The sequence below is a fragment of the Procambarus clarkii genome, chromosome 7, assembly GCF_040958095.1.
Source record: "Procambarus clarkii isolate CNS0578487 chromosome 7, FALCON_Pclarkii_2.0, whole genome shotgun sequence".
NCBI lineage: Eukaryota > Metazoa > Arthropoda > Malacostraca > Decapoda > Cambaridae > Procambarus > Procambarus clarkii.
The window spans coordinates 16847600-16873995 of record NC_091156.1 but is presented as its reverse complement, the minus strand read 5'-3'; the positions used below and the strand labels follow the sequence as shown (position 1 = coordinate 16873995).

At 39.6% G+C, this 26396-nt stretch overlaps 1 protein-coding gene across 3 annotated transcripts in view; it reads left to right on the top strand.

Moving 5' to 3' along the window:
* Positions 1 to 26396, top strand: part of LOC123761523 (uncharacterized) — a 407292-nt gene that overhangs the window by 268797 nt on the left and 112099 nt on the right. For 2 of the 3 annotated variants that reach the window (XM_069313343.1, XM_045747550.2), the window contains exons 3-7: positions 10182 to 10819; positions 10985 to 11163; positions 15432 to 15602; positions 19009 to 19293; positions 24905 to 25077. In XM_069313343.1, coding sequence (XP_069169444.1) covers positions 10182 to 10819; positions 10985 to 11163; positions 15432 to 15602; positions 19009 to 19293; positions 24905 to 25077 — 1446 coding nt within the window. The remainder of the gene's footprint in view (positions 1 to 10181; positions 10820 to 10984; positions 11164 to 15431; positions 15603 to 19008; positions 19294 to 24904; positions 25078 to 26396) is intronic. The other variant, XM_069313339.1, reaches the window with a different exon arrangement.

The following is a 26396-nucleotide window of genomic DNA, read 5'->3' as shown; positions in this document are numbered from 1 at the left end:
CTAGATGAATACAACTAGGTGAATACACACATGTAATGTAATGAAGATAGGGGTAGGAAGCAGGAGACCAGATACAAGGTATCACTTGGGAGATGAAATACCTCAAGAGTCCGAGAGAGAGAAAGACCTGAGGGTTGATATCACGCCAGACCTGTCCCCTGATGCTCATATCAAGAGGATAACAGCAGCAGCATATGCCAGGTTGGCTAACATAAGAACGGCCTTTAGAAACTTGTGTAAGGAATCTTTCAGAACATTATATACCACGTATGTCAGAACAATCCTGGAGTATGCGGCACCAGCATGGAGTCCATATCTAGTCAAGCATAAGACTAAAATGGAAAAGGTTCAAAGGTTTGCCACCAGACTAGTACCCGAGCTGAGAGGTATGAGCTACGAGGAGAGACTACGGGAATTAAACCTCACTTCGTTGGAAGACAGAAGAGTTAGGGGGGACATGATCACCACATTCAAGATCCTCAAGGGAATTGACAGGGTTGATAAAGACAGGCTATTTAACACAAGGGGCACACGCACTAGGGGACACAGGTGGAAACTGAGTGCCCAAATGAGCCACAGAGATATTAGAAAGAACTTTTTTAGTGTCAGAGTGGTTGACAAATGGAATGCATTAGGAAGTGATGTGGTGGAGGCTGACTCCATACACAGTTTCAAGTGTAGATATGATAGAGCCCAATAGGCTCAGGAACCTGTACACCTGTTGATTGACAGTTGAGAGGCGGGACCAAAGAGCCAGAGCTCAACCCCCGCAAGCACAACTAGGTGAGTACAACTAGGTGAGTACACATCGGAAATCAGTTTCGATGGCCCCAGTAGGAGTGAGCAATCACAGTGGTGTACTGATAATTGAGTATCTGGTCGAAGAAGGGTTAGTGTCCTTAACCCCTAGACTGCGCATATTACCGCGCATAATGGGGACCTGGTACTGAAAAATTTTCAAATTATCAAAAAATAACTTAATGTTAAACATATCTCCAACTTGTTGGCTTTAGTGTCGTGTAACTTTCATCAAAATATTTTCAAAAATTGATTTTAGACGAATTTTTTTAAAATAAGAATGTTTTTGTTGATAAGGAGAACAGCTCCTAATAACTGGAACTGAGGGATAATGCAGTAATAAAAAGATGCAAGCACCTGTCCATTGCTCAAAGAAGAATAGTAGTAAGAAGTGTCCACTAAGTGGATATGCCGCTGGTGCCTTTATATCATTGCTGATTAATACATAATATAACAAATAATAATGAATAACTGTTAATATGCTCTATTGTTATATATCATGCACTGTCAATACATAATCCAATGTTAATGTGTGTTTCATCAGTGTCCCATAAATATATAGAATGGGGCCTCGACTTAGGATGATAATCCGTTCCCAGAGACGGATCGTAAGTCGAAGCGATTTTTCCCATAAGCAATAAAGGGATTTGAATTAATCCGTTCCCCACCCTTCAAAATATTAACATACAAATACATTTTATACTGAATACAATGTTTTTTTCTAACTACAATACAGTACCTGAGTTTACCTTACCTTTATGTAGGGCTCTTGATGGCATATGGAACATGGTGATGAGGGGGGGAGGAGGAGAGTTGTTACTGTTTGGAAGGGGAGTCCCCTTCCATTATCACATCAGGCAGTGATGTTTTCTCTGGGGGTACTCTCTCTCCTACGTTTTGCCTGAATACCACTAGGACTTGGTTGTGGTTCACTGCTTGCTTGCCGTTTGTCTCACTACAAATTTGTCAAGAGACATTTGTTTTTCCCTTCGTTTCAACATTTGTCTGTAATGATGCATCACTTCAGCACCCATAATGTCCTTTTTCTTAGCCAGTATGGTGGATATCGTTGACTGAGATTTGTTGTACTGCCTAGCCAGTCCAACAACCCGCACACCATCTTCATATTTACGAATGATCTCTTGTTTCTGCTCTGGTCATCCTTACATGGGATATCATATGTTGAGCCTTACCACTGACTTTCCTGGGACTCATGGTGTGATATATAATAATTACTTTAATATTCAAAATGCAAAAATTCACCACAAAAGCGATATTTCTTGAAGGCGCGACCGTCACTAAACGGGCAACTGTAGTAAACTGAGGCAGGTCAGTCGCGTGACCAAGGAACCACGCGCTCGGTCGACCCGAACGTGTACCAACAAATATCGTAAGTCGACGACACCATCGGATGTCGAGTCGCATTTTTCAATGAAATTTACATCGTAACTTGAAATTATTGTAAGTAGGGGCAATCGTAAGTCTAGGTGTCACTGTATATATATTTTTTTTCCTCCTCTGTTATTATCTGATTTTGTTGTACCCTTTACATCCTGGAGAATGCAAATATTTCCCTGACTGTGTGAAGATAGACTGAAATTGGTCAAAAATAAATCATTCATAACTCGCAAAACTTAGGAATTAATTTTTTTGGCTGATTTTCTCTTATATCAAACTCTATTTTCTTGGTCTCTTTAGGTTGTTTTGATGATTAGGGACCATATTAGGGCATTTTCACTTATATAAAGTACAGTATACCCTAAATATATCCCTTAAATACTATATATTTTGTGTTTTTTGGGGGGGTTATTTTTTCTTGACTTTATTTCAACACATATTGACCTACAACTTTTACATATTCGAGTACGAATGCCAAACAATGTTTATTAAAACATAGTTAAATTAACAAATTAAAAACTACCTTTATTCATTGTTGATAACTTCAACTTAAATTATCTCTGAAACTACAGTTTCAACTTTGAGTGGTTTCTAAAATTCCAGTTTTTGATAGATTCTCACTATTTTGACATAGTGTGCTCAGATGTCTGTTCTACAATCCCAGCAGAATGGATTTTTCATGAACTTTATTTATTTGGAGTTATAATTTTTTTTGGTCTAAATTTGCCGCATATTTCAAATGCTTATTAAATAAATAAAAGTATTGAAGATTTTTTTTTACAGTAAACTGTACTGAAAACCTATAATCTAATATGATGAAAATGAAGATCATATGCTATTCTGAGAGAATAACAACTTTAAATGAACAACTGGTGATAGTTCATATTTTTTATTCTAAATTGAAAATCTTCAATATTCAATTTTAAAATTAATTTAGATTCTCTTGTTTTTCAAGTTATGCTGTGATCATTTAGACAAAGTTTCAGCATTTGCCTAGTTGATTATGCAAAAAAAAAAAAAAAAAATTGGAAGGTGTTTGTGCAAGTTTTAAAAACTTACATTAAATTATTTTGTCAAATCATATACTGTGTGTATGTATTGCGCGGACTAGGGTTAAGGAATTGACCTGAAAAAAAACTGGCATTTCGTAAGGAAAACTATGAGATAAGAAAATTCCTAACAGATTTAACATGGGAAAACAGAGCTCGGGGAAAAGACAGTCCAAGACTTGATGGAATACATCACACAGAAGTGTAAGGCGGCAGCAAACAAGATTATCCCAGTCCAAAAGGGAAAAAACTGAAATGCAGATGAGAAACCCATGGTTTAATCAGAGATGTAAGCTAGCTAAGCAACTAAGTAAAAGTGTGTGGAGAAACTATAGAAATAACAGAACACTTGAGAGCAGAGGAGGATACCAGAGAGGCAAGAAGGGCATTGCGAAAACGACATCACAAGCAAGGTGAAGACTCAAAGACTCAACCTAAATTGCTGCACAGCCACATCAGGTGAAAAATAACGGTGAAGGAACAGGTTATGAAACTGAGACAGATTCACTACAAACGACAAGGAAGTGTGTGTGAGGAACTCCAGGAGATAAGAAATTCCAGGAGATTTTCATATTAGAGCAAGGAAAAGTTCCAGAGATAAGAGACGGAATAGATAACCAAGCACTGCTTGAGGAGTTTGGGATTACCAGTGGGGAGGTGAGGAAACATCTGCTAGAGTTGGATGTGACAAAGGCCACAGGCCCAGATGGAATCTCACCATGGATACTAAAGGAAGGAGCAGAAGCACTGTGTCTGCCACTCTCCATAGTAAACTGGGATAAACTGGGAGCAAATAAACCAGGACTTCACAGAAATAAACTGGGAAGAACAGCTAGGAAATGCAAACCTGAACCAGTGCCTGGAAAAAATAAGCTCAGTAGCACTAGAAATATGTTCAAACCGCATACCCCTAAGAAAAAAGAGAGAGATGCAGATTGGAACGGGAACGTCGTTCCTTATATAGGCGAAGAAAACGAATCGCGGAACAACTTGAGAGTCGCACCCTATCTCAAGAACGGCGAAGAAGGTTAGGTAGAGAAATAGAAACAATTGAACTCAAGCTACAAGAATCATACAAAACCCAGGAGAGGCAAAGAGAGCAAAAGGCCATCAGTGAAATAGAGAGAAATCCGAAATATTTTTTCTCCTATGCAAAATCAAGATCAAAAACCACATCTAGTATCGGGCCCCTGCGAAAGGGAGATGGAACTTTCACAGATGACAACAAAGAAATGAGCGAGTTACTGAGGAAGCAGTACGACTCTGTTTTCAGTGAGCCATTAAATGCACTAAAGATTGATAACCCAAATGAATTTTTCATGGATATGATACCAACATCAAATCACATATCAGACGTCGCCCTATCCCCACTAGATTTTGAAGAAGCCATAAACAGTATGCCTATGCACTCTGCACCAGGCCCGGATTCTTGGAACTCCATATTCATCAAGAACTGTAAAAAACCACTATCGCAGGCCCTTCACATTCTGTGGAGACAAAGCCTAGATACTGGCGTTATCCCTGACATACTAAAAACAGCAGAGATAGCACCACTCCATAAAGGAGGAAATAAGGCAGAGGCAAAAAATTACAGACCGATAGCACTAACATCGCACATCATAAAAATTTTTGAGAGAGTGCTAAGAAGTAAGATCACAAAATACATGGAATCACAGCATCTCCATAACCCCGGACAACATGGTTTCAGAACAGGGCGCTCTTGCCTGTCGCAGTTGCTGGACCACTATGATATGGCATTAGATGCTATGGAAGACAAACAAAACGCTGATGTAATTTACACAGATTTCGCAAAAGCTTTTGATAAATGTGACCATGGTGTTATTGCACATAAAATGCATTCAAAAGGAATTACCGGGAAAATAGGCAGATGGATCTACAATTTCCTGACTGACAGAACCCAATGCGTAATAGTCAACAAAATAAAATCCAGCCCATCAACCGTGAAGAGCTCGGTCCCCCAGGGTACTGTGCTTGCTCCAGTACTTTTTCTCATCCTCATATCGGACATAGACCAGAACACAACCTATAGCACTGTATCATCCTTTGCAGATGACACTAGGATTTTCATGAGAGTTGGCAACATAGAGGACACGGCAAACCTCCAATCAGATGTTGATCAGGTCTTTCTATGGGCTACAGAAAATAATATGGTATTCAACGAGGATAAGTTTCAGCTCATGCGCTACGGAAAAATTGAAAACATAAAAACAGGAACCACGTACAAAACGCAGGCAAATCATAACATAGAACGAAAAGGCAATGTAAAGGACCTGGGTGTACTCATGTCGGAAGACCTTACCTTTAAAGAACACAATAAAGTAGCCGTCACAACTGCAAGAAAAATGACAGGTTGGATAACAAGAACTTTTCACACTAGAGATGCTATACCGATGATGATACTTTTCAAAACGCTTGTGCTATCTAGAGTGGAGTACTGCTGCACAATGACAGCCCCTTTCAAAGCTGGAGAAATTGCTGACCTAGAGAGCGTGCAGAGATCCTTTACTGCTAGAATCCACTCAGTAAAACATCTAAATTACTGGGACCGACTAAAGAGCCTAAATCTGTACTCCCTTGAGCGCAGGCGGGAGAGATACATAATAATTTACACGTGGAAAATAATTGAGGGGCTGGTCCCAAACCTGCACACAGAAATAACACCACATGAGACCAGAAGACATGGCAGGATGTGCAGAATACCCCCGTTGAAAAGCAGAGGTGCAACAGGTACTCTGAGAGAGAACTCTATCAACATCAGAGGCCCGAGACTGTTCAACACGCTTCCACTACACATAAGGGGCATAACTGGCAAACCCCTCACAGTGTTCAAGAGAGAACTGGATAAGCACCTCCAAAGGATACCTGATCAACCAGGCTGTGACTCATACGTCAGGCTGCGAGCAGCCGCGTCTAACAGCCTGGTTGATCAGTCCAGCAACCAGGAGGCCTGGTCGACGACCGGGCCGCGGGGACACTAAGCCCCGGAAGCACCTCAAGGTAGGTAGTGGCCTACTATGGCAGACAACAAATAACTGGTAACAGGAGAGCTCCCAAAAATCTGGAAGACTGCTAATGTAGTCCCGATATAGAAAAAGAGGGATAGGCAGGAGGCACTAAACTACAGGCCAGTGTCTCTAACTTGCATACCATGCAAGTTGATGGAAAAGATTGTGCGAAAAAAACTAGTGGAATATCTGGAGCGAAAAACTTTAACACAACATCAGCATGGGTTCAGGGATGGCAAGTCTTGCCTCACAGGATTAGTTGAATTCTACGACCAGGCAACAAAATTCAGGCAAGAAAGAAAGAGGTGGGCAGACTGTGTTTTTTTTGGATTGCAAGAATGCCTTTGACACAGTACCACACACAAGACTAGTGCACAAGTTGGAGATGCAGGCAGGAGTGAAAGGTAGGTATTCCATTGGATAAGGAATCCAATGGAGTAACCTAAGCAACAGAAGACAGCGAGTCACTGTGAGGGGCGAGGTCTCAGATTGGCAAAGTGTCACCAGTGGAGTCCTACTGGGTTCAGTCCTTGGACCTATACTATTTCTGATATATGTAAATGATTTCCCATTGGGAATAGACTCGTTCCTCTCAATGTTTGATGATGATGCAAATATTTTGAGGAGGATTAAGTCAGAGGAAGATAGTATGAGGCTACTAGATTAGATCATCTTGTAACGTCATACTATCTACCTATTTATCTGTAGCCTCATACTATCTACCTATCTATCTGTTGCCTCATAATATAACTATCCTCATACTATACCTCAGACTGATTGAATGGTCCAACAGTGGCTACTACAGTTCAGCCCAAGTAAATGTAAGGTAATGAAACTAGGCAGTGGGAACAGGTCAGAAACAGGATACCGAATGGGAGATGAAGTTCTTCATGAAACGGACAGAGGAAGATCTAGGAGTTGATATCACACCAAACCTGTCTCCTGAAGCCCACATAAAAAGAATAACATTTTCGGCACATGCGAGGCTGGCTAACAACAAAATTGCCTTCAGGAACCTGTGTAAGGAATCATTCAGAATCATTCAGAACTTTGGAATCATGGAACTTTGGAACTTTGGAATCACTTTGGAACGGAATCATTCAGAACTTTGCATACCACATATGTAAACCCAATCCTGGAATATGCAGGCCCCAGCATCGAGCCCGTACCTTGTAAAGCACAAGATGAAGCTGGAAAAAGTTCAGAGGTATGCCACTAGGTTAGTCCCAGAACTAAGGTGCATGAGTTAAGAGTAAAAGGCTGCGTGAAATGCACCTCATGTCTCTGGAGGACATCAGAGCCCGGGGAAACATGATCACCATATAAAATTTTTTTAGGGGAATTGACGAGGTAGACAAGGATGGATTATTTAACATGGGTGGTACACGCACAAGGGGGAACAGGTGGAAGCTGAGTACCCAGATGAGGCACATAGACATTTGAAAGAACTCCACCACATGCACTAGGAAGTGATGTGGTGGAGGCAGACTCCATACAGTTTCAAATGTAGATAAGATAAGAGCCCAGTAGGCTCAGGAATCTGTACACTAGTTGATTGACAGTTGAGAGGCGGGACCAAAGAGCCAAAGCTCAGCCCCCGCAAGCACAACTAGGTGAGTACACATACTCCTCCCCCCACACACACATTTCCCCCCCCCACCCCTTGCAAGAAGTGCGGGACAAACCAGGCTGTGGTTGATATGCGGGCTGTGGGTCGCTCCAAGCAACAGCATAACTGGCTCGAGGGGCACTCAACAGCACTTTCCGGCCTGGCTCGGGAAGTAGAACAACTCCTGAAACACTCTCATGGGGCTCTCATGTGCCGATATATTCTCTCCCTATCTCTGGCTCTTTTTTTTTTTTCGATCTCTTTGTCCTGGTTGACCCAGACTCTCGGCAGGCCTACCTGTCTGTGTATGTCACTACGTAACTGTATGTATGTAACTGCATGTCTATCTTTCTCTTTCTCAGTCTCATTCTTTCTCTCATTTTGCTGAATCTCACTCTTATTAAGAATATTTCAAGTTCCCATTGCCATGAGGTGGTTGGTCAGGAGGTGCCTAATAGTGCAAAATATTTCAAATATAATAGTTTTCCCAATCGCTTTGAGAAAGGGGTGGGGCTTTTAAGGTAGTTTTCACTTTAATTTTCATGTCATCACACTTTGACCTTCTTGAGGTTTCAGGGCTAATGATCGAAGCCCTGAAATCTTGATGATTTCAGGGCTTAGCGTCCCCCGTGGCCCAATCCTCGACCTGATCTTCTTTTTGTTACACATTCCCAGGAAGCAGCCCGTAGCAGCTGTTTAACTCTCAGGTACCTATTTACTGCTAGGTAACAGGGGCATCAGAGTGAAAGAAACTGCCCATAAGCTTCCGCCTCCCCCGGGGATCGAACCTGAAACCTCAGGACTACGAATCCGAAGCACTGTCCGCTCAGCTGTCAGGCCCCATACCGTATGTCAGGTCTGACATGGGGTCTGATTTTTATGCATCATACTATAGTATGATGCATAAAATATTTTGGTTAATTCTCCCTATATCAGCTCGTAATGTGTTGCAATATTATAATAAAAATGGACCTTCCCTCTTTTGTCCATATCCTCTTTTTTCATTTTAAAGATTTAAGATAAAATTTTCTTGGCTTTGAGAAAGCCATTGAAGCTGTCAATTGTCTGTTTTATACTGCTATGGGCAAAATATGATAATTAGAACATTTTGTAATTTCCCAAGATCAGTGCACAATTTTTCTTAATGCAGTAAGATAAAATAATAATTTTTTTGTATTTTTTAAATATTTAGCCAGGCATAGCTGGTGGACAGTACTGCCATATGCTGGTCAGGACATATGCTGGTCAGGCAACCGTGACCAGCATGTCCTTCCCTTACCCAAACCATTCCAGCTGCAAAGTTGGGTGAGGTTACCCCTAAGCATCTGGTCTCCAAACTTGGACAGACAAACATTCTCTCATATACTGTATATAATGACCTGTTTCCACAATTGCTGACTACCATTGTATTCTGAAGATATTGTAGTGTGTTCTAATGCCACTGATATAGCCCCTGATATAGACACTGATATAGCCCCTGATATAGACACTGATATAGCCCCTGATATAGCCCCTGATATAGCCGCTGCAACGGTGTTCTCAGAGGGGGATGGGATGGACATGGTTACCATCTAGTATATAATGCAGGAATGTAATTTTTTCAGATGAGTTAATATTTTTCCATTTTAAAATATTCATAACATTTAAGAGGTGTGAGGGTTAAAGTTGTAATCATTGTTCTGGTGCAAATTACAGCTACTGTATTTTGTTTTATGTGATAAACCTGTGCCCTGTGGCTGGGTGATGAATTATAGTGATGGAGTCATTGTCAGCAGGGTTATCAATTGCTTGCTGCTGAAACACATTTAAACTTGTTGTGCCTTCTCCTTTTCCTTTTCAGTCATGGTAATTTGTTTTGGTAATGCATTTTTTGGTATTGCCCCCTTCCCCTCTGCCTTCTCTCTTTCCTAGTTCTATTTCTTACCCCAAACCTCCTCTCCACCTGTTTCCTTCTCGCCCTTCTTCCTGCCACGCCCACATATATACCCACAGTTGTAGACTTACCTTACAGACTTACCTGTGACACAGCTCTTGCAAATGCACACATCACACAGTTCACATACACCATGTGAACACAAATAATTCCTTTCCTTTCCACCTTACTTTTGCAATTATGAACACTAAATCTCGCATGGTTTTTGAGAAGTACCTCAGAGAAATATATATATATATATATATATATATATATATATATATATAATATATATATATATATAATATTATAATGAGGATTGTTTGTTACTATCAAATTTTGTAACACTTTGGCAATTTGTATAATATAAATAATTTTTCTTTGAACAGGCTTCCAGAGGACCACAGTGGGTATGACCGTTCTAGTCACTTTTATGAAGGTAGGCGAGATGAGGGCCTTGGGTACAATGGCCCTGGAGTTGGCCCTCCTGGAATACGCCGTGCATACCCCAATGACCGCGATCAAGATTTTCCAACCAGAGGTCGGTTACGGCCTTATACACGAGGGCCATATGGTGGTGGGCGTCCTGATCAGGCGGACTACCCATGGGGAAATAACCAGTATCGTTATCTTCACCAAGATCCATATGTCGAGGAAAAAGTGGTGGTGCGTAGAGGGGCCGTACCACCCACCTCGGCATCTCCACCGCCCCTCCCTCGCCCCGCCGTGTCTCGTACTTCGAGGATTCATACTGGAAGCGGCAGCATAAACAAGCGGCGAGGACCTGCGAGCCGATCTGGCTCTGAATCCCGATCAACCAGTAGAAGCAGCAGCAGCAGCAGCAGTAGTAGTAGTAGTAGCCATTCATCTTCCAGTAGCTCAAGGTCACCATCTCCAAGACGGTTGAGTGTTGGTGGCATATCTAGTGGAGGGCTCCTCACTCCTGGTGGTGGGGGGCTTGGCTCACCACAAGAGGAGAAAAGACCAATTGCCATCTGTGTGAGGAATCTCCCACCTTGGTCTACGGGTAAGTCTATTTGTAATGTGTGCACAGTTTAATCTGTTTATGATGCCAATATTTTGAAGCTGTTTTGAATGTGTGAAAACATCATAATAATAATTTTCTCAGTTTCAAGTGATGCAATCAATATATGAAGGACTTTTCGACATTTTATGTTTTGTGTATCTTCAGAAACATCATTACGGGAAGGATTATTCCATGACTACAAGAAACATGGAAAGGTAATGGCTGTACGCTTGCTGGGCTCTGGCAATGATCGCTTTGCTGTTGTCTGCTTTAAGAAACCAGAAGATGCTGAGAAGGCTCTAGATGCCTCACGAGAGAAACTTTTTTTCGGTGTCAAAATCCAGGTTAGTGTTGTAATCCTCCTCCCTTCTGCCCCTGGACTGTCTTCAATAACAGTAAGGATTAGTTTCTAAGTTTTTTAATCATCTTTGGCATTCACACACACTGTCAATATTAATGCAGATAATAGTTGAAGTTTCTAACTTTTCGTTGGAAAAATCCATCGCATTTGTGTGATGAGATTGAGTTTCCACTTCCATCATTATCACGATTTATGCCTTTTCCCACTTTCAGAGTGGGATGGTGCATGTAGAATCTTCCCCAGACATTCTGGTTGCTGACCATCTCCACACTTTCAAGTGCTGAAGACTCGGCAGCAACACTTGAACCATTTGCTGAAGAACTCTACTAGTTCATTTAGTTATCACATAAGTGAAGTAGTCAGCTTTTGCTTGCAATAAGAAGCATGAATATGTGGAATGGTTGAGGTTTACCTTACCACTTGTACACTAAGGGGATCAGGAGAGAAGCAAGAAATTATAAGTGGAAGATATAAGTGAAGGGAAACGATGCAATTAAAAGAATGGATATTATCAGTCTTAGGATAGCATGTAATTTGATAATGTGTGGTAGATCTCGAATTAGTTTTACAAAGAGCAGCCAAAGAACACCATCACTGTGCAAATTGTTAATTCTTCATTTGCTGGATAAGTATACTCCCATGAGTGACTGAGGCCTGCAAGAATACATACTTCAGTCTATTTACTGTACAGTATATCTGGTACAGCAGTTTAGTAGTGTAGCAATTACATGTCATTCATTCCCCACTCTCTGAGCATTGATAGTTCTTAATCTGTTCCCTTAATATTTCTTACCCACTTTACTGCTCTTCAAGTGTGTGCTCTTGAAGCTGTATACCTCAACTCTTACCTGAGCTAGGCACTTCCTCTTGAGCCTATTCCATCCTTTTCCTTATTTGAAAGGCACTCTATTTTGTTTAGTTCATTTGTTTTTATATTCTCACATAATCATTATTTTCTGCTTTCTTGTCTCACTGATGTCACCTGAGGAATTAGGTTTAGCATTAACAAAATTTAAACGTTGGTACACAGTAAATTATGTTGTTCTCAAGTTACTCAATGATTCTATGTTGCTTATCAGAATCTAAATGAGATACTTAAAATGCTTTTGTTTTAAAACAATAGGTAAATCTGCACTGAATAAGTATTCAGCCATAAATTTATAATTACAGTATGAAACACATTATGCATTAGATAGTATGCATTATTGCCTTTCATCAATGTTGAGGGCATCTACTTACCATGCTGAGCTCTTGGAATAGGATAATTCATTTCCTCATTTATAACCAAAAATTCTCTGATACTGTATAAGTTGACACTAAACCTTCAGAAGCAGTTTTTACTGACGAGCTAGAGGCAATACGTGTGTGGTACGACCACTGCTCAAATAAGAGTTATTATTTTCAGACAACATTTTGTTCTGTAGGAATTGTATTCCAAATCTAGTGAACATTGTGCTTAGGGAAATGTCTGAAAATAAAGGCTTGTCTTCAAATGTTGTTGTTTACTTTCCTCGTACTCTTTAATACGTACCAGCATGCAGCAAAGCCATCTCTCCATTCCTTTCCTTCCTTTCATAAGGCTAATTCTTCTATCTTAAATTAATAGTCATGGCGACTAAACCTAATTATCAGTAATGGTATTAAGAAGTTTTGTGAGAACCTTAAGAGTATGTTTAACACTGCAGCTTGCCTAGACATTGTTGTGTTGTACATGTTGTGTATCTGAAGTAACCCAACACTGCTTCCAACACTTTTCTTTTTTATTTACTTTTAACTATACACATCAATCTTCCTTAATGATTATCATTATTTGTTTAGCATTTCCCAAATTCATAAAGGTTGTGAGTGCTTTTTAATTTGTCATCGCTTATACATAAGGTAAATATAGGGTTACCCCATGTTTATAAGTACAAAGTTTTGTTTATAGTTAACCATTATGGTTTGACACTTGCATTTGACCTATGATAGTGATGCCTTGGTTCACAACCTTACCAGGGATTGCATATCAGCCAGCTTTACCTATAAGTGGCATCGCAAATGGCCAATACAGTATTGACAAAGTTTTCCTTTAACCAGTCATGTTGAAAATATAAAACATTATTTTTGGCCTATTGCAAGTGGCCTGTAGTTAAACTACTTAAATTTCTACTTAAAACACACTTTAATCAATCATTCTTTGTGTGAAAATTTGATTCCCAGTGACTCCCAATTTCCTGAAGTTGCCTTGCTTTTCTTCACTACAGGCTGTATCTTTAGCACTTTATAAGACTTCCCTGAAACTGTTTATGTTCAACCATATTACCTATCAGAATGCATTGTAGTAATAGCATTCATGAATTACTAATCCACTTGATTTCTATAGCATTATCACTAAATTGAATCAAGCAATGCTTTAACTTTATGGCACAGCATTGAAATTCCACATTCCTTCATAGCTAACGTACAACTTTGTTTTCCCATATCACCTCTTGACTGCTTTTGTAGGGCCTAAAGCTAAGTAGAGAGTAGCGAGGTGTACAGTAAGAGCCTTGCACCTTCAGTGCAGTAAAGTGAGTCTTGCCACTCTTGTGGGCAGCTCTCCACGCATCTCTCTCACCATTTGTGTGCACCATCTATTTACCATGAAAAACATTTGTAGTTTTATCTTGACTGTATAAATGCTGTTGGGAGTTTGTATAGAATGACATGTTAAACAAAATGTTTGCCCTAGTTTCTTCTATTGCTTTACAGGCAGACATTTCCATTATGATGCTTTAGGTTGATGACTGCTTCTCTTTTGTGATGCTAAAGAAATATTTAGGAGATTTTTGTGATAGAGTATTATACCAGTATAGTACTCTGGTAGATTACTATACTGGTATAAAGTACTATTGGTAGAACCTTTGGCACATGAATGGGGGAAGTATTGATTTTATAATATAAATTGGAAAGCGTCTGGAGATGTCACACCCGATGTGGAATTTGGGAAATGGCATTTTAATGAGCCTAAATTGTGTGTTTAACTTGTCACTCAATCTCAGCATAAGATAAAATTTATTTATCCCAAAATTTACAAATGTGTAGTTACATCTTTATTCGAAGTACATTTTTCAGTTGTATTTCTTCGTGCCAACTACGATAGTTTGTGTGTCCATTGTGTGTTGATACCAAACATTGGGTCAAACTGGTCATCCTATAAATAACAAATATGCTTTGTCCATTGTTCATAAGTGATTCAGCTTTGTTGTGGGTAGTAAAGGCAAGCTCCAGAGGAAAATAATTGTATGCATTAGGAATGGCATAATTATCATTACTTGGATATGAGTGACATTTTTATCTGTGCATCCCCCTATATTAATGCCTTGTGTGTGATTGTGCTTCTCACCAGCTCAATCATACCACCAGCTGCACTCTCACCTTTGGATATACTCTAATACATTCTACTTAAGTCTCTCAGTAGTGGCTATTTAGTTATACCATTGTTGCAGTATTATCTAAATACTGTACATCTTAAGTAAAAACTGTTAACATCATTTGTATATAATTGTTAAATATTTATAGGTTAAAAAATAGGCATAATAGACTGGCCTCAGTCACAGGTGTAAATATTAGCATGGAGGAAGTAAGAAGGGTACTTGTTTTGTGTTCTTTGGCTACACTTACACTATAGTGCCACTTGGTGGTGTGCTACATGTTCTCCACCTCCATTTTGTCCTGCCAATAAATACTGTTTGTCCATTCTTCATCATTTATCCCATTACTTGTGCCTTTCTTAAGTTTGTTCCCTTGTATCTCACCTGTCTGTGCTTGCTAAGAGCAGTCCTCATTCTTTCCACGCATTCTTGTTTCTCAGTGGAAGCAAGTGGCAATGGCTTCACTCTTGTGATAGCTCAACAAGCATGTGGAAGTCTTTGGCAAGTGTTTTGGGTGCTCCTTCACCAGTCTCTTAAACACATGGAGAGGCATTTGAAATGTTGGGAAGATTCTACATGTGGCTGTCCCACTCAAGGATGGACAGCTCTCAGAGGGAAATAAGCATCAATAATAGAGAATTTTAATTTTTAATTTATTTTTAATTTTTGGGTGGTAGCTTTGTTAAAGATTCCGCTTGAGCATGAGAGAGCAGCACTGCTTATTTAGCTTTACATCTGGTGTGAAGACATGGCATATAGTGTGTGTGAAATATGAAATACTGACGATAACTCTAAACTTGGTATTCGTTGCTCTCATAGTGTTCGTTTATAATTTAATTTTTAAAATATAACTTTTTAGGTGGCGCCACATGAAGGAGTGGAATTAGACGAGAGTGAATGTAGAGCATATGATGTTGAAGTGGACGAGTACCATCCAAGAGCAACCCGCACCCTTTTCATTGGCAACTTGGAAAAGGATGTAACAATAGAAGATCTCAAGAAACATTTTGAGCAGTTTGGTGACATCATAGTGAGTATGCTAGATTTTTGACTGATATTCGTGGTTTCTGTTTGTATAGTACACACAGAAAATTAAATCTTTATGGATTAATAACTTAGAATAAAAGAGTTATTCCCACTTTCAGTAAAATGCAATTTGGGTTGCACACTTTATAATGTATAGGGCTGCATTTTCATGTTATATAAGAGTTCCAGAAGTGTAAAATTAAAGGAATCTACTTGGTTGAGAGGCCAGGCAAATATCAGAAGAACATTGCAAGCCAATATAAGTAGAGCACTTGGAAGGGGTCTGTGGACAAGACTTAGATACGAGGCCAGTGTGAAGGAAGTGTGTCAAGTCACTTGGACCATCACAAGTATCCAACACTGATCATGTAACAGGTGAGGCCAGCCCACCACTCTTAAGTAGAAAGACTAGTATGGTCTACTAGGAAAGAGATGGTTGGGTTGACTGCATCTATCTGGACCTAAGAAAGACTTTTGACAGAGTTCCACATAAGAGGTTGTTCTGGAAAATATTGAAGGGGTGACAGGTAAACTTCTAACATGGGTGAAAAATTTTCTGACTGATAGAAAAATGAGGGCAGTGATCAGAGGCAATGTATCGGACTAGAGAAATGTCACAAGTGGAGTACCACAGGGTTCAGTTCTTGCACCAGTAATGTTTATTGTCTACATAAATGATCTACCAGATGGAATACAGAATTATATGAATAGGTTTGCTGATGATGCTAAGATAATAGGAAGGAAAAGAAACTTAGATGATTGTCATGCCCTTCAAGAAGACCTGGACAAAATATGTATATGGAGCACCACTTGGCAAATGGAATTTAATGTTAATAAATGCCATGTTATGGAATGTGGAATGGAACATGGACCCCACACAACCTATATATTATGTGAGAAATTTTTAAAGAATTCTGATAAAGAAAGAGATCTAGGGGTGATTCTAGATAGAACCGAGGACCACATAAAGAACGTTGTGTGAGGAGCCTATGCCACGCTTTCTAACTTCAGAATTGCTTTTAAATACATGGATGGCAATATACTAAAGAAGTTGTTCATGACTTTTGTTCGGCCAAAGCTAGAATATGCAGCGGTTGTTTCATGCCCATATCTTAAGAAGCACATCAACAAACTGGAAAAGGTGCAAAGACATGCTACTAAGTGGCTCCCAGAACTGAAGGGCAAGAGCTACGAGGAGAGGTTAGAGGCATTAAATATGCCAAAACTAGAATACAGAAGAAAAATAGGTGATATGATCACTACATACAAAATAGTAACAGGAATTGATAATATCGATAGGGAAGATTTCCTGAGACCTGGAACTTCAAGAACAAGAGGTCATAGATATAAACTAGCTAAACACAGATGCCGAAGAAATATAAGAAAATTCACTTTCGCAAACAGAGTGGTAGACGGTTGGAACAAGTTAGGTGAGAAGGTGGTGGAGGCCAAGACCGTCAGTAGTTTCAAAGCGTTATATGACAAAGAGTGCTGGGAAGACGGGACACCACGAGCGTAGCTCTCATCCTGTAACTACACTTAGGTAATTACACTTAGGTAATTACATACTCACCATCTATTTGAGCAAATCTAGTTTGAAGAATACTGCTCCAGAGACTGTTGGATTATTATTATTATTATTATTATTATTATTATTAGTAGTAGTAGAAGTAATGGTAATATCTTCTCACAGACATAACAACATAGGGTAAAAACTTGCACTTTGTATATTTGTGAAATTTATATAAGGAATTTACAGTCTTTCGCACTCTCCTGAGTGCTTTGTCAAGTTCTGAGTGTGTGGTTAGGACGAGACTTAGATCTCAATGTCTAATCAACGTCATTAGATGTTGAGATGCAAGTCTCGTCCTAACCACACACTCACACCTTGATAAAGCACTCAGGAGAGTGCGAGAGAGACTCTAAATTCCTTATATATATATATATCACAAATACACAAGTGAGGGTTTTATCCTTTATTATTATTATTATTATTATTATTATTATTATTATTATTATTATTATTATTATTATTTATTATTATTATTACAGTACTGTATTATTATTATTATTATTATTATTATTACATTAACACTTTCGCGCTCTCCGCAAAGGTCACTCAGCCAACCGAATGTGCGCGCTGCGTTTTTATCGCTTAAGCGTAAAAACAAAAATGTGTATACTCTTTTTACTCTTCTGACCTTAGTTCTCATGCTACGTATTTCATTTTGGTACCAACGTGTTCGCAATAAAATTCTCTAGAAGAACATTAGTAAAATAAGTCACGAAACATATAGGGATACCAGCACCAAATAAATAACTACGTAGATGACTCGCCGTGAGCGCCCATCAGCAACAAAATGTTTTTACTCTTGGGATTGTAATCACCTCCACACTTGTTCTACAGCGTTAATTTTGGTATCAATGGACTCGCAATGAAAGTCCCAACACGGTGATATGAATATAAGCGTAGAATAATGATGCAGCCCGCCCGCAAGAGTGTGGGAAGTGGTGAAATTGTTACCCGGTATCGGTGACGGGACGACGCACGGCGCTTTGAAAGTTTATACTTATTTCACTCTCATGACATTAATTTTCTATGTACGTCATTCATTTTTATGTCAATGTGTTTGCAATAGAATGTTCTATGTGCCCATAGGTAAAAAATATCAACAAAGCGTAAGTTAGAATAGCGACAAATATAAAACAACGCTGGAACATATCAGTGAGCGTCAAACACACACGAAATATTTTTACTTTTGTTATGTTTGTCAAGATTATACTTGTTGCACACAGTTATTTTTGGTTGTATATTGATCGGAATAAAATTCCCTAAACAGACATATGCATATAATACATGATATGGGGGAAGAATTACCAGTATAAACGGCTAAAGTCACCCACCTGCAACCCGTTTGGGACAAAATACCATTTGATCGAAGTTATCCACACCTTTCATGAACTTATTGTACCATGCAGCCTAGTGGTGAGAAAGAGAGCCTCATAGCGCGCAGTTTGAAACAAACCCAAAGTAAATCGGATAAAAATTGAATTTTATACAAATATTTTAAAAGTTGACATAACTTTATGTCCACTATGCGTTTACGTTAGACGAAACCGAACGCGCCGGCGCGTCCAGATAGCGCGAAAGTGTTAATATTATCATTATTATTATTATCACCACCACTATTATTATCAAAGGTCACTACGTTATAGCTTTCAAGTAAAGTTAAGCTTTTTAGCCAGTTTTACCATCACTTTATGTCAAGTACTGTACTGTATATTATAAACAATGTGATTACCCCTGTACCTACTGTACTGTATATTATAAGCAATGTGATTACCCTGTACCTTATGTTAGTTTTGTCAATACTGGTAATTAATTCCTTGCACATGGTTATCTTTTAAAGGAGATTGATATCAAGAAGCAAAATGTATCAACTTTCGCCTTCTGCCAGTACTCGGACATCCGATCAGTGGTACGAGCAATGAGACAGATGGACGGAGAGCATCTGGGGACCAACCGAATTAAGCTCGGCTTTGGCAAATCCATGCCAACTCGTTGTGTCTGGATTGATGGTGTCCCGGAAACAATGGCAGAAAAGCAGCTATATGAACAGTTTTCTCGTTTTGGGCCAGTCATTCATACCATCATTGACAGAGAAAAAGGACATGCTCTCATCTTTTATGAAATCGTAAGTACCTGTAATTTTAAGGTCTCGTACTTTAATTGTGTTCATTTTGCTGTTATAAGGGTCATTTTAAGTGCTGAATGCACTCGATGAGTAATTAAATTTTTCTTTCCCCTTAAGTAGGTGTTCAGTTCTATTAGTGTTAATTTCTTATTTTTTGTTAAAATATTTATCTGCCTCGAGTTAGTCTCAACGTGGTTGAGGAATCGTTATTCCTTACAGTGGAGCTGTCTGGTGTATTATAGGGGGTTAATGATAGTCACAATGGCTTGAACATGACATCCTTCGAATTGGTTTGTAAAAAAGTAGAAACATGGGTTTCTTATGAAGGATAAGGTCAGTTTATGTAAGGAGGTTTCCAGAAATTATAAAAGCAAATTGAAAAAAAAATAGAAAGCAGAAGTGTGGTATGTGCATTGAACACTTGTGTGTTGCATTTAACTTATGTTTTGGGAGGTTTTCATGTGTGTAATTTACACCTTACACAGGATACCTCTGGTCAGTGGGCCATAGTCACACTGCTCACTATGCAGGTGATGAGTCACAATAGCGTGGCTGAAGTATGTTGACCAGACCACACACTAGAAAATGAAGGGATGACGACGTTTTGGTCCGTCCTGGACCATTCTCAAGTCGATTGTGCACACAATTGACTTGAGAATGGTCCTGGACGGACTGAAACGTCGTGGTCCCTTCATTTTCTTGTGTGTAGATTGGTCAACATGCTTCACACTGTGGTTGTTTTATATAGAATTTAAGAGGATTAAGGAAAGCGTTGAACTGTGTTCTAATATTTTTACAAAAGAGCTACATCAAGTAATGTTGAGTGGAGGTTGTCATGACAGACACCAAAGTGTTGGGGATCTAACCCTGCCTCACTGCTTCCATGTTAATGTCAGCTTTTAATATGGAATTTTTGTATAGATATATTATGGTAAAATGTAGAATATATACAAAAATACAAAATAATTTTTGTAGCGCATTACATTTCTTTAGAACAAAAAGTAATTATTTTGTTTTACATGTGAAGTTAGAAGATACTGAACTTGTAAACACGAAGCATTAAATTTATTTTATTTATATATACAAGAGTTCTTACATTCTTGTACAGCCACTAGCACACAGCGGTTTGGGCAGGCCCTTAATCCTAATATTCCCTGGAATATGTCCCACCAAATTGTTTAGCAACCAGGTACCCATTTTACTGTTGGGTAAACAGAGACTAGATTAAAGAGGTTAAAAATTGGCCCCCCCGCAAATCCTCCCCGGACAGGATACAATCCCAGGTCAAAGTGCTGGCATTAAATCAACAGTTCAGCACTGGGCTGATTTAATGCTTGACATGGGTAAGCGATAGAGAAAGTAAAGCTATTAGTAATAGTCCATGGTTAAAAAGAGGCTATGAATGTGAACACAGTATTGTATTGTACTGATTGAAAAATTGTGAGTGGATTAACAATTGATGAGTTTGGGAGATAAGTGAGAAGGCGGTGAGAGTGGAGTATGTGGGACACTGGTGGTGGGAGAGGAGGGTGTCTGCTGGCTCAGTAATTACTGCCACACTCCACTATATTCACACAACTTCTAGCTGTACTAGGGAAAAATCTTGCTACTTTTTACATTGGTTATTGTATGTAAATTAAATGGTATACAGTACAGTCATGAAAATGATATAAGAACAAATTCCAGCATAGTACAGCATAAGTAGCAATGTGGCCTAAAGTATATAATAGAAGGAATTTGCTTAAAGAATATTAGAGGAGCATAAAACTTGTAATGGTATTAGTGGTGCACAGTGTCATCAACATTGAAGAATTGTTAGCCATGTTGCAAGCACTATACTGTATTCTGGAAAAGTTAAACATGCAACCCTGAGCGGCCATTAGATGATCAGTTGAATTTCTATAGTGCAGTTTTTATTTTTTTTTTAAGATATATACGAGTTATTACATTCTTGTACAGCCACTAGTATGTGTAGCTGGGCAGGTCCCTGGAATACGATCCCCGCTGCAAAGAATCGTTGTTACAACCAAGTACCCATTTTACTGTTGAGTTAAACAGAGGCTACAGTTAAGGATTTGCGCCCAGTAAATCCTCCCCGGCCAGGATACGTACCCATGACAAAGTGCTTGCGGAACGCCAGGTGAGTGTCTTACCACTACACCACGGAGACTGGTTACTGTGAGATAAGGTGTGAAATTGTTGTGGTGAATAGTGAGAAGAGGATGTACAGACGCACCTTCCTAGGGTACACACACTATTGTTGCCCTCCGAATATCATGAACTTCAAAATGTTCAAGTTTTAATCTTTAAAACTTTCCTGCACTGTTAATTCTGATACACTATTGCTGTATTTCAACGCGTTATTTTATATATTTTGAGCGATGATTTTATATGTAGTGTACATACATCTCTTACAAAAGTAACAATTTAAAATAACAAATATATAAATAAAGAATAATGTGCTTGGATGAGCACTGTTACTCTTAGATTTAAAAAAAAAATGTTGCGTGAAGAGTACAGTAACAATATATGTAGAACAACAGTTTGTATTGTTTACAATCATGTGGTGAATGATTCCACATCACATTCACAATTGCTTCTATTTCCTTGTCTATTCTCAAAGTGGAATATTTGAGAGATTCTCATACAAAATTGTTGTATTGTTTAATGGCTGTGTTGGACACATTTACTTCGTATTGTTAGTTTGAAAGGGTTGTCATGACATTTTAGAGGTTAATGAGTGAAGTAAAGTGTGTTAAGTGGGCCCAGGTCATACAGTGATGCTTGTCATCTCTATGCTGCATGCAACGTGGAATTGCATAATGCCACCATAAAAAGAAAAGCATAAATAAGAAGATAGAGCAGTTTGAAAATGCTTGAAGTAGTGACGTGGACATAAATGTGTGAAGTAGCAATAGCTATTATTGAAGGGGGCCTTGAAGAATAGCACCTTAGGATTTACTGAAAAGATAAACTTCATTGCAGTATGGGGGGGACATGTTTGTCAGTGATAACTGGATTTTAAATAAAAAATACAAATAATAGCATTGTCATTATAATTAAAATAGTTTCATTAGAAACTCATTGACTTTACTTATAGATTGAGAAAAGCTCTAGGCGGGGAAATTTGTTGACTGCTTTGAAAAGTGCATGGAGTTGGAGGAAGCTGAGGGCAGTAGTGAATACTTTGTTTAGAAAGAAAGTAGCATACTAGAGAATGACATGTGAATAATCTATTTGGACTTGACGATGTTAACTATACATAAGTAAAATTGCTATGAATGGTCAGTGTTGTTATATATGGAATAGTTTTGGAGGTCAAGGCTGGCAATTTCGTTAGAGGAGTTAGATAAGACAAGTATGATGACCAAAATAGACATAAAGTGAAGTAACAATGTTTTGGTCCATTCTGGACAATTATCAAGTCATGTTTTGGTCCAGGCCAGACCCAAACGTGGCCGTTTCCTCACATTATTATGTGTGGTTTCATCATCGTATCTTCAGCCACACTTTATTATAACTCATTGTGGTGGAGGGGACACATGGGTGGCTGATGTGAGTGGTGGAGGGGGACACATGGGTGGCTGATGTTAGTGGTGGAGGGGACACATGGGTGGTTGATGTGAGTGGTGGAGGGGACACAGGGGTGGTTGATGTGAGTGGTGGAGGGGACACATGGGTGGCTGATGTGAGTGGTGGAGGGGACACATGGGTGGCTGATGTTAGTGGTGGAGGGGACACATGGGTGGTTGATGTGAGTGGTGGAGGGGACACAGGGGTGGTTGATGTGAGTGGTGGAGGGGACACATGGGTGGCTGATGTGAGTGGTGGAGGGGACACATGGGTGGCTGATGTGAGTGGTGGAGGGGGACACATGGGTGGCTGATGTGAGTGGTGGAGGGGACACATGGGTGGCTGATGTGAGTGGTGGAGGGGACACATGGGTGGCTGATGTGAGTGGTGGAGGGGAACACATGGGTGGCTGATGTGAGTGGTGGAGGGGACACATGGGTGGCTGATGTGAGTGGTGGAGGGAACACATGGGTGGTTGATGTGAATAAGGGGATTAACATGGCATATAGTAATATCAACAATGACAGAAGAGGAGTGGGTGCCAGGATGTGTGTGTGTGGAAATTCCTGGAAGTGTAGGAACGAGCAGCATCACTCATACTAGTGATAGTAAAAAAATACTAATCACAGCTTCGTGTCAGCTTTGCAGATGACAAAAAAAAAATTGGCATGAAAATTTCCTCTGTAGAAGATATTAATAACGTTGTAATGTACGATTGTTATGTTACTGTGTAGATTAGATACAGAGTGCTTACTGGGTTTTCATATTTATTTAGTAGTCTTGGCTACAGCATTCGGTTATTTGCAGTGTCGTAGAAATTGAGACGAAACCTGGAGCAGAGCAGAGTGAGGCCGGGGATAGAGAACCGGGATGCAGGGTGAGAGTCGTAGAGGGTGGCACTTTGAATGTGGGCGCAGTCGAGGAGCTCGATGCGGGGTAAAAGATCAAAAGATTGGTAAATGATCAACATGTAAAAGATCTGCAAATTATATCTGATGACCTGACATCTAGTGAACACAACCAAGCAAATATAGCGGTAGCCAGAAAAATGATAGGATGGATTATGAGAACGTTCAACTCCAGAGACCCCCACAGCAATGCTAATACTATTTGAATCACTGGTACTGTCCTGTCGTGAATATTGCTCGGTACTCACTTTCCATTTCAGAGCAGGAGAGATCTCTAAATTAGAGGGAATACAGAGAACATATACAACATGCATAGAAAAGCTAAAACATCTAAATTATTGGGACCGTCTCAAAGTTCTTAAAATATACTATTTGGAAAGGAGACAAGAGGTATCAAATAATATATACATCGAAGATACTGGAGGGCCAGGTCCCAAATATGCACAATAGAATACAATGGACATTTCTTAAATTCAATATCGAGGCAAAGTGTGAGAGGATACTTATGCTAGGTTATCTTAAGTTAATTTATGTTATGCTCTATTTTAATTTTAATTTGAGTAGAATTGTCAATAGAATGTGAGGGGGGGGGGATTGTAGTGGGCAAGTAAGAACTGAACAGTGTATGTGAACCCATATTACAAATTCAAGAAAGTCAGTTGTTGTGAGTAACTAGATTTCTGGTAAAAAATATAGGACTGATAAGGAAGTACTGTAGATTGTACATTGAATATAGGAGCGAATACTGAAGAAACTCGGCACTAACAAGCTTGTATTATGGAACAGGAAGTGCTGATATGGGTATCTGTGTAGAGTTTTGCATTAAGGAAAACTTCTGGAAATTTTGCTTGCCTAGTTATAAATTATCAAGTGTTATGTACTGTAGTCATGCAGTGATTCCAGGAAAAGCTTACATCTCCAGTACAAACAAGAGGTTTTATTAATATATTAATTTGAATTTTCTTTTACCGTGTTAATATAATTTTGAAATTTAACATACTTTTATTCAGTGTAATTGTATAAATGTACAGTACAGAAATATCTTTTCAATGCTTTTCATTATTAAGTCTGAATTCTCATTTAATGTCATTTCATGAATTTATATTTTGTATGTTTTTTTTTGTTCTCAGGAAAAATATGCATCTAGTGCAGTTATGGAGATGCGTGGACGGATGCTAAATGGCAGAAAGATTCAAATTGACTTCGCTTCTCGAGAGTGCCAAGCTGCATTTTTTGAACATCTCTCCAAACAAGGCCATCCAATACCAGCAGACAGACCGTGGGAACGACGAGAATTGGAAAAGTAAGATTTCGTACTTAAACTACCCTCTGTCATAACAGTTGTAAATGATTCATTTCTTTTCTCGCTCCTCTCGACCGGGAAGCTGGTCGGCCGAGCGGACAGCACGCTGGACTTGTGATCCTGTGGTCCCGGGTTCGATCCCGGGCGCCGGCGAGAAACAATGGGAGAGTTTCTTTCACCCTATGCCCCTGTTACCTAGTAGTAAAATAGGTACCTGGGTGTTAGTCAGCTGTCACGGGCTGCTTCCTGGGGGTGGAGGCCTGGTCGAGGACCGGGCCGCGGGGACACTAAAGCCCCAAAATCATCTCAAGATAACCTCAAGATTTTACAGTTGCACTTAATAGTAATGAGTGTTTAAATGTAAGGAGTGTACTGGAGGATCCTTGGCAGACTGGGAGTTGGAGTGAAGATGTTCTCTCACACAGCAGTAGCACTTCTCCACTGCTCTTCATTGTCTTAAACTTATTTTCTCTACCATTCGTTTCACATTTTTTCACCTTTAATCCTACCAATGTCCACTCTTCTTGAGGGCTGCTTGCATACTGACAAGTCATCTTCTGTTGTGTTAATTGCATTAATCTGGTATTAAAATGCACGTTACACACTCCACTGGACTTTGCTCCCAACCTTTTCAGATGTCACTTCTTTTCTAAAGTTAGCAGCCAGGATCTGCTTAACTACTCAGTCAAAAAAGTATTAATTTTCCAGGTAATTGTATTGCAGACTTGTCTCTTATGTCCTCTATTAGCCAGTAACTTGGGTTGTCTCTGAGGGAAGCCCCATTGGCTTCCCGGAGCTATCCAGGCTGATATAGATATATTAGATTTCTGGCATCAGTCAATGTGCATAGAGTTCTAAGCCTACTGGGGACCACAAGCCAGAACCTGGCCCCCTCAGAGGCATGAGGAGCAGTGGCCTATAGAAACCCCCATGAGGTTGGAAGTATTCTATGTCTGCCATTGACCCGGTCAGGCACCCATAAAGGTAAGCACCCCAAAACAAAACCCCCTATTCTGGTGAAAACATTGTTAAAAAGAGCTGAACGAGTGGATAGAACTCCCCAAATGAAAACAAGTAAACTAGCATGACGTCACCATGTTGCTACCCCACTGTCTTGCCAACCCTCCCTCACTGGGAGGGAGAAGGGGGAGCCCCAGACCTTCATGCCGGCTACCCACCCTTCAGTTCTTGGCTGATGTAACACTGGCAAGATTGTGTGCCTCTTGCTCCACAGAATTCAGTTTTGTGTCTTGTGGTGTGGTGCTGTCTCTTCGGTCGGTGTGCGAGCAGTAGTAATTTCTTCAGTACTCAGGCTGCAT